The 9,555-nt window shown below is 26.7% G+C and overlaps 1 protein-coding gene across 1 annotated transcript; it reads left to right on the top strand.

Annotated features, from left to right (window-relative positions):
- Nucleotides 1-415: 415 nt before the first annotated feature.
- Nucleotides 416-8,522, top strand: LOC145838401 (myosin light chain kinase, smooth muscle-like). Its single transcript, XM_082945987.1, has 7 exons — nucleotides 416-520; nucleotides 2,285-2,488; nucleotides 3,492-3,633; nucleotides 3,993-4,195; nucleotides 6,811-6,963; nucleotides 7,201-7,342; nucleotides 8,265-8,522. The coding sequence occupies exons 1-7, from the start codon at nucleotides 456-458 to the stop codon at nucleotides 8,397-8,399; spliced, it is 1,044 nt and encodes a 347-aa protein (XP_082802113.1). The 5' UTR covers nucleotides 416-455; the 3' UTR covers nucleotides 8,400-8,522.
- The last annotated feature ends 1,033 nt before the right edge of the window (nucleotides 8,523-9,555 follow it).

Raw genomic sequence — 9,555 nt, 5'->3', positions numbered from 1 at the left:
TATTTGTTTTTGTTGAACACATAGAAAGTTTTAGTAAACTGTATCACATGCAAAATTAATCATTAACTTGCAAATAATGTTAAATATTAGCTCAAAGTTAGTCTTGTTTTGAGTTTATAACTGCAGTATGTATTTGAATGCTTTAATTATAAGTGTGTTTTTTAAATAATTTTTAGTATTTTTTTGTTTAAATTAACATAATTTAAAAGATAAATTGAAAGAATTCTTTAGTTAATACTAACATGAATTTATTCAAAATGCAATAATATTATGACAATTATAAAGAAAGTTGGTTCAACAAAACAGCTATCATCGTTTTTTAAATATTTATTGTGTAACAGTTAATTTTAGCATTTTTGTGCTTATTAAACTAAAATAGTAAGTTTTTTATTTTTTTTTCTTTTCAGGTGTTTTGTTTTAACTATTACGTAACAAAAGTTCGTCAAATCTTGAACATGACTGTACTTCGCACAGACGCAAAAGTCACTGATCTTTACGAGTTTAAGGAAATTCTTGGAAGGTAAGTCTAGTTTGTATTTTAAAACTCTTACAAGGTTTACTCAAACCATTTTAAGAAATTTTTTAGAAATAAAATCATATAAAAAACGAAGCAATAGTTTAAGTAAAAGACTATTTGAGTGATATTTAGTAGAGAAAGTAATATAGTTACGCCAAGCTTAAAACCGCTTATATTAGATTGTCCGTGAATAAACGTGAAATAAAATTAAGATTTGTGTTTAGTTCAACTTTTACCCATAAATATTAAGTATATAAACGCACTAAAAGTTACATTTTGCTTGTATAAATATTAAAACTTAACGTGAATTACATGTTTTAAGCCTTTGTATTTTCAAAATTTTATTAAGTTTAAAAAGTACACATATTTTAAAAAGTAATCAAAACTAAAGGTGATTTATACTTTCAAAACATTGTAAACACACAAATGAAAGAACAAAAGTCAAACTTTTATACAAGCTTACTTTGAACGCATATCAAAAGCTCTTACGTTGGTCGCTTTATTGGGTGCACTTCCTAATAAATTATCAACGGCTGATGAAACGAAGTGCATTTGCGCATATTCTAACCGTCTTTAGCATTTGAGTGTTTCCAAATTGATTTCAGACTTTTGCTCTTTGTTTTTTTTGCGAGTTTGAAATGAATTTTGACCATGCAGTGAAATTGGAACAAATTTTGTGCTCAATTATTGTAATGTTAAAGGTCAGTTGTGTGGAATTATATTTTATTGTGTAACAACAAAGTTTTTATATGTGAAAATGTGCTTCTCCGTATAAATGCTAGTATCAAATTTACAGAGCTACTTTCAGTTATAATTTAAAAACTTAAAGAATTTTGGGAATATAAATATCATGGTTTTAGAGTTTTAAGAAGTTTAATTTGAATAAACTTTGTATACATACTTTTGATGTTCTAAAACTATTTATACCTAAAAAGTTCACGATTATAAAAGTACTATATTCTAAGGATACAAATTAAATAATTTTGGACTTAAAAACAATGTTAACCATATAAAGTCATTTTTTATTATTTACACAATTTACAAAAACAGTATTAAACTTTTGGAAAAGTGTTAGTTCGCATGTAAACAATTATTTTTATAACTGTTAGAAAAATTTTTATACTAAAATTAAGATTGTGTAAATACTAAGTTTTTGATATGTAATAAGTTTTTAACAGCCAAATTGTTTGCTATAGTTTAAGTTTTTTAAAATACTTGTTTGAGAATATCATTTACTTAATTTTTAATGGTTTAGTTAAAAGATTTACAAACAAAAATCAAAAAGCTTCACAGCAAACTAACTTTGTTTTTAAATTAGTAGAGGTTTAACAAGTTTTAATATTCATTTTAAACAATTAAATATACCTAAAAAATTTAATGCAAATTATAACAAAAAGTTTTACGATGATGTTGTTCAATTTTTCACTTCATTTAATTTTCTTTTAATGTGCCTGTGAAAACTTTTACAAAACAATTTTTTAACAACACCCATAAAATTTACCCCGTAAACAGCAAAATTTGTAAAGCTACACACCAAACATATTTTTTTTTAGTTACTAACTTAATTTTAATTAGTATATATATAAAACGATTAATGCAAATTACTAAAAAATCTAACTATGATGATTTTTAATTTTTCACTGATTCATGATTATTCACTGATTTCACTGATTCATGATTATTTATTTTTCTTTTTATGTACCTTTAAAAACTTGTAAAAACTTTTCCAAAACATTTTTTTTCAACAAAACTAACCCCTACAAACAGCGGAAGGTTCGGAAAAGTGTCGCTGGTCGTCGACAAGCAGTCGGGCGAGAAGTTTGCCGCCAAGCAGATGGCTTGCAGGCGCGCCACCCAGCGGAAGGAATACGAGGCGGAGATCGGGATCATGAAGGAGCTGGACCACCCGCTCCTTCTGAGCTGCAGGGAGGGGTTCTACGAGGGGAGGACCTGCACACTCGTCCTCGAACTGTTTGTTGTTTATATATTTTTATATATTTTATGAAACTTTGTTTATTACTGTTAAAATAAAAACAACTCTCATATTCACTTGAGTTCTCGAGTTTTTCAGTTAAGTTCTACTTTATACTTTTATAGTTTTTCTCGAGCTTTCAGTTTTTTTTTTTAATTTTTTCATCTGTTTATGATAAAATATAATTAGTGTTTAAAATAAATTAAAAAATTTGACTACAAGCACCTTTAAAAATTACAAACAAAATTAAATCGTTGTATAGCTTAAAGAGTATTTTTTAACAAAAAGTAAAAGTATAAGTAATCGATTTTTTTATTTTTTTAGGTTAACGATAAATAAAACAGTTTGTAAATATTGCCAGGCGGAACTTCGTTCTATTGTGTTTTGGTTATTTTATGGTTTTTGTTTCAACTGTAATCCGTTAAAAAATATTCATAATTTTTATTCCTTTTAAACTTCATATGTAATTTTTTCGTCGGTTTCTAGTCAGGATTTGAGTAAAAGCTTTTGTAGCCGCTAACTTTGTACCAAAATTGTAACATTTTTCGAGTTAAACTTATTAAGTTTTTTGAAATTAAAGTTTAAACAAGTTAAATAGTTTTTACTAAAAATATCAGTTAAAGGCTATTTAACTTAAGGCATTGAAACATTGTTTTAAACATCAAAAGCTTAAAATTCAACTTTAAGTTTAGTTTTCTAACATTTTCAGTTGAAACTATGTAACAAAGTACGAAAAATTTTATCATATGTATGTGTCATTTGTATATGTCATTTATATATGTTCATTATTAGACTTTCGTAAATAAATTTGAAAACTTTATTATCACTAAGTATTTTTTACAAAGTTCCATTTGATTCTTTTATAGCACTTTTTTTTAGTTCTTCTGTACGGAAAACTAGAAAATTAGCCAAAATACCAAGTAAATTTTAAACTTATAAAGCCACAAAAGATTATTTTTACGCCTTTTGATTTTTAATCATTGAAAATTATGTTACAAACAGAGTGACAGGGGGTGAGTTGTTTGATCGTATATCAGACGAGAAGTTTGATCTGACCGAAACCATGGCAACCAAATACCTGAGACAGATTCTGAGCGGACTGGACTACATGCACAACATAAACGTTCTCCATCTCGATCTGAAAGTTAGTTTACAAGAAAAAAATTAACAGCAATAACAAATACTTCTGTCTAACATGAACAACTTTTTGTAATAAATGTCAAAATCACAACTTAGCTTCTCAAATGTTTTAAAACGAGATCATTATCGAGTGCGCTAGAAAACTTATGACTTTGGTACAACTTTTATTAAAACCGTTTAAAAATGTCTATAGCTTTGTAGCGCGCTGATCCTTACTATTATCAACCAAAAAAATAACTTCAAAAGTTAACTTTTTTTAAGGACATTGCAAAGAACTAAAACGTTGTATACTTCATAACTACAAGCTGAAAAAAGCAGCTTACATTTGCAACTATGAAATCACATCTAATTTTTTCTCAACAGCCAGAGAATGTGTTGTGCCTGAGCAAGGACAGATTGGACGAGGTGAAGATAATAGACTTCGGGTTCGCCAGAAAGTACGACCCAAACAAACCCCTGAGGGTCATGTTCGGCACTCCGGAGTTTGTGGCCCCAGAGGTGGTCAACTACGACGCGCTGGGGAAAGGAACCGATGTTTGGAGCGTCGGCGTCATGACCTATATCATGTTAGTTTTTGACCTAAATCATGTTAGTTTTTGACCTAAATTGTGTTAGCTTGAAATAAATGGTGTTCGTTTGACCTACTTATTGTATTAGTTTGATATATATATATATATTGTTAGTTTTTCCTGGATTTAGTACTTTTGAATAGTTGTGGAGTGTAGGTGTCATGAATTATGGTTAGTTGACTTTATGTAACGTTAGTTTTGTTTACGTTGTTTAAACTAACTGATTTGTATTTTTTTATACAACGTTAATCAGGCAAAATGAAAAGCTTTGCAAACATTTAAAAATTAATACTGTCTTATATAAAACTTAAAAATTTTAAGTACTTACTTTGACTTTTAACATCCTAAATTGACCTAAATAAAGTTAGCTCTGTATAAGTTGTGGTAGTTTGACCTGTATCATCTTAAATTGACCTATTTTATTGTTTATATATATATATTATTGCCTCATTTAGCTTTGAACAAATAGTAAAATTGGTAGCGTTGTAAATTTAGATCGTTTTATCAGTTGTTTTGCTCTGTTAGATTGGCCTACATGTTTAATTTGATTTTCTTGTTAATCTTTTAATATTGTGTAAAAAAATAAGTTAAAGTCATTGTTAAAAACCTTTCTTTTTTTTTTTACTTAGAAAACATACATAAAACTGAAAATAATTTTATGTGTGTTCTCTGTTGTTGATTTAAAACCTTAGCAGTTTTAAAACTGCTCAAAAAGCATAATTTAATTTTTGTTGTGTGTTGTAAGTTTGAAAAAAATTGAGTTATTTTATTTAAACTTACTCTATTTTAAGTATGCAAGTATTTTATAAACAGTTTTAGTTTATATTTAGTTAAACGATCTCGTTTATTCAGTAAAAAACTCTTAAATTTCTCATTTCTTGTAAAAGTCATTTTATCGCATATAAACTCACTTTATCAAGCATAAGGCAACAGACAGAGTTTTAATAAGCTTGGTGTTTTTTATTCTATAAAATAGCACTTAGGTTACGAATTTTTTAATATAAAAAGTTCAAAAGCAAGGTTGTTAGCAAAGTACTAAATTTGATTTAACTCCATAAAATTTTAGGAACCATTTTTTTTATTTTTACTTTCAAGTTTTCCAACCTTTTACGTCATGTTTGATTTTGTGGCATTTTTCAAAGAAAAATAATTTTCGTTTTATCTTTCATGCATAATACTGACGTATGTTTGCTCATAGCTTAAAATTAAAGTAAACAACCCGACTCAATTTTTCCGAGATAAAAGACGAGTTTTAGGATTTATTTTCTAAACACAAACAAATAATATTTATTTTCTTCAGGAATGATTGAGTACGTGCTACTGTTAGAATAAAATTGTCGGTGTTTTAAAAGTGATTCAATTGCACGGTAATAGAAATATAAAAACTGTAAACAAATATTGTAATTTTTGTTTACAGTTTATTAAGAAACCCTTATACAACTTCAAAAAAGTTTTTTTCAAGTAGAAACCTATTATTCTGCAAAGCTGAGTTCAATGTTTACTTTTTTTATCTTGCTTAAATAAAAAACGATATCAAATAGCTATTAGCGTCATTTGCTTTCAGTTTGACGAATTTTATAATTTCGAAACAATACAAGTGTTTTATCAAATATTTACTTTTTATTCAAGCTATCATAAAAGTATTTTTAACAAGTCGCCTTGAACAAATATTATGGAAATAATTCAAAGTTAAAGGCATCATTTAACAATAAAAGTGTTAAATCACTTGTAAAAAAATAAATATTACCGTGACTTGTTGAGCATACATTTATGTTTTTTATTATTTGTTTTTGCGAAATTTGAATATTTCCAATTAAAAAAAAGATTTTTATGGATTGTTTTTAATCCGGATAAACCAAACGCTACAAAATTTTAAACATTAAAAAGTATCTACAGAAACTTCTTTTTAGTTTAAACGACAAACTTTTATTTACTTAAAAAATTTTAAAACTTTGACTGTTTTTTTTTTCTGTTTTTATGTACAATAAGCTTTATCATTCAATTTATTTTTTTTTTAATTAATTTTTTAAAAACATAAAACATTACATGTTGTATCTTACTGTTAAAACTTTAGATTTGTTTTATTTTTATTAATAGATTAATGCTTTTCTTAAATATAGTATATCTAAGTATATTTTTATATATATAATTTTTAATCATTTGGATTATATATTATTTAGAGGTTTTGAATTATTCTTAGACTTTGTATTTCGGATTAGTATGATGTGCTTAATTATTAACTATATAAAAAATTCGTTTTCTTCTTAAAAATAAAAAGACTAGTTAATGCCCGTAGAAAATTTTATAAGGTTTTTAGTTGTCATTTAATTCCCTAGTATACTAGCAAAAAAACTAGCAAACTATCCAAAATCAATTTACAAAAATTTAATTAAAAACTTCACTCAGTTAAAATCTTCAAAATGCTTTTTGATTCTTTAAAATTATTGATTATAATCAAATTTTCAATTTAATTTTCAGCTTTTTTATCAACATTAGTGCTACAAAAACTTCAACTTTCCACAAACATAACAAACAAATGTAAAATTAGCTTTGTTACCAGATTCAAAAGTCCTACTAATAAAATAAATATTAAGTTAAAATTTTTTCCACAGGGTGTCGGGCTTGTCACCGTTCATGGGCGAAAACGAGCAGGAAACCCTGAGCAACGTTTCGATGGGCGAGGTTGATTTCGACGACGAAGTTTTCGACGAAGTCTCTGAAGACGCTAAAGACTTCATCGAGCTTCTGCTGCAACCCAAAGAAAAGTTCGTATATATTCTGAATTTTTTAAATTATGCTCAGTTGGTAAAAATTAAGTAGTTAAAACGAAAAACATATATATTTAGTGTCCTTAAAACTTGTAAAATCACTATTTTAAAAAGTAGATTATAAAAGTTTATACTTGATAAATTCAAATCGTAAAATTAAAAAAAAATATATATGTTTTCACTTTTACCTAATGTACATTGGACAATGTTTTCTGACTTTTTCTCAACTGGCAGACAGAGGCCGTCTTGCAAGGAGTGTCTCGCGCATAAGTGGCTGCAGAAGTCAGTTGAGGAGGAGCACTTGAAGAGGGAACAGAAGAAATTGTCGAATGCGAGGAAGAACCTCCGCAAGTTCATCGCAAGGAGAAGGCTTCAGGTGAGTTTTAAAAAGAATGCTTTATATAATTTTTATTGATAAAAAAAAAAAGATTATGTACATACTAATATAATTTTTTTTTTCTTGTACACTAATATTGTTTTTGTTTATGCTAATTCTGTTTTTTTATGCTAGGTTTTATTTATTTATCTAAGTTTTATTTTTTACTTAAACTAATTAAGTTTTTGTTTGTACTGATTTGTTGTTGATTTTTACTACTTTTGTTTTTGTTTCTATAGAAATAATACAAGTTTGTTGTTGTTTTTTAATTAAGCAAAAGCTTAAAACGTTTTTGCTCGAGACCGGTTTAATAAAAATTTCATACCCAAAATACTACATTCAAATAATACTATATAGTGTACAAAATAAAATAAATTTTTGGATGATAAGATTATTTTTTATCTAAACTTTATAAATACAAAACTAAAATTTGTAGTACTTAACTTAGCTATAGTTTAGTTCGTAAGCCATTAAGTTAGTTTAATTCTAATTGAAATTAACAACATTTTACAACATATGCCTCTGCAACCAAAAACCTAATAAGTTATTTTGTTGACAAAATAACTTTTCAATTAATTAAAATTATTTGTAACAAAAGTGTAAAAAAGAGGGGTGCTTTTCAATTAGTCAATTGTTGTATAAAAACAAAGCTCTTTTTGGATCAAGTTTAAGTTAATTTTAACTAAAAGTTTCATTTGCACGTAGTTTGAAGAAATTAATGTTTTATTTATCTTAAATCAACCTAGAAAATTAACTTCTACACCGAAAAACACAAGCTTGGATGAAACTTTGTTTACCAAGTCTTCAAACTAAACAGAGCTCGATAACTGGCATCACTCAAAACTAATAAACTTATACCAAAAACACAAAACTGCATGAATTTAAATTTTCATCTTTAAATAGTATTTTTATTACGTCACAGAGATCAATGACGGCTGTGCGCGCGATCGCCCGCCTCTCAATCAGCATGAAGAGGGCGTCCATGGAGAGCAACTCCTCGAGCAGGGGATCCCCCGCCGTTGACACTCCAGAAAAAATTAAGGAGGAAGTTTTTTAATCGCGCGGCGGCGCAAGGGAGAGTAAATTTGTTTTTTTGTCTGCATCTGGTGCTTTTTACACTTTCTACATGCTTTATCTTTTTCAGTGGTCTTTTGCTATGATTTATAAATTTTAATTATTTTACCCAAAAAAAGTACGGTTTGTATATTATATTTTGTATAAATACTTGAAAATATTTAGTTTTATTTTTAAATCATCAAAACAATTATAATAATGAAGTTTGATTAGTAGAAAAAAAGTTCAAGTTTTGAAAAATCTCAATGTTTGTATTTTGTTTCCAAATGTGCAGTACTTTATTTTGCTTTTGTATATTACTTTTAAAAAATTTTGAATTGATCCAATAAGGATTTTTTGATCAAGTTATTTTCATACCGTTCTAAGTTTAAAACTATTTTGAACTGTTAAACTCACTTTTGCACTAATAACTTTTTGATTAAAAGTTTTAACATGGTTAAATCAGTGTTTCTTAAAAACATCAATATATTTGTTTATTTTTATTATAACTTCCGCTTTTGCTTTCTTTAAATGAACTTTTGAACTTCTGTGCTTTTAATATACTACCAATTTTGTTTGGAATAAGTTTTAAAAACTTTGAAAAAATAAGTTTTCAAAGTTTTTTATACTTTCTTGTGTTTTTTATTTGTATCCTTAACTTTCGCAATAAAGTTTGTCTTGCCTTTCTATAAAAGTCTGTAAAAAAAAAGTTACAACAAAGTTGTTCGTTTATAAACAGTTTTAATAACAATAGTATAAAGCAAAAAAGTTAACAATGCAAAGTTTTATCATGATATTTTTTAAGTAATTAATATGATATTTATTATTCATTTAGTAAAACAAAAAAGCTTTAAACGTTACTAAGTGTAGTAATATTATGTAAACAAAATATTTTTTCATTATCAAATACACCGTTATAACTCTTTAGAATCAAGATTTAATTGATTTGGCTCTAGTTTATTTGATTTTTCTTAGCTGAATAAAAATTAAACGTAGCAAAAAAACTAAGTTTATACAATCTAAAAAGTAGTAAGATAACTGGAAAACTGTTCAAATAAGAAAACACTCTAGAGAAATACTGAATAAGTAAGGACGGCGACTAGCTAAATTTTAAGGTAATTGAAAGATGTAGTGCAATTTTTAAACATTACTTGCTGAAA

The sequence above is a fragment of the Thalia democratica genome, chromosome 6 (genome assembly GCF_965202585.1).
Source record: "Thalia democratica chromosome 6, ktThaDemo2.hap1.1, whole genome shotgun sequence".
Lineage (NCBI taxonomy): Eukaryota > Metazoa > Chordata > Thaliacea > Salpida > Salpidae > Thalia > Thalia democratica.
Note: the sequence above shows the minus strand (reverse complement) of the source record. Positions and strands in the feature narration are given on the sequence as shown.

Bases quoted from the DNA above. Each gene is read 5' to 3' on its own strand.
- LOC145838401 (XM_082945987.1), top strand. From the start codon at position 456: ATGACTGTACTTCGCACAGACGCAAAAGTCACTGATCTTTACGAGTTT. The intron at 3,634-3,992 runs GTTAGTTTACAA...TTTTCTCAACAG, and splicing joins TTCTCCATCTCGATCTGAAA to CCAGAGAATGTGTTGTGCCT. The intron at 4,196-6,810 runs GTTAGTTTTTGA...TTTTTTCCACAG, and splicing joins GGCGTCATGACCTATATCAT to GGTGTCGGGCTTGTCACCGT.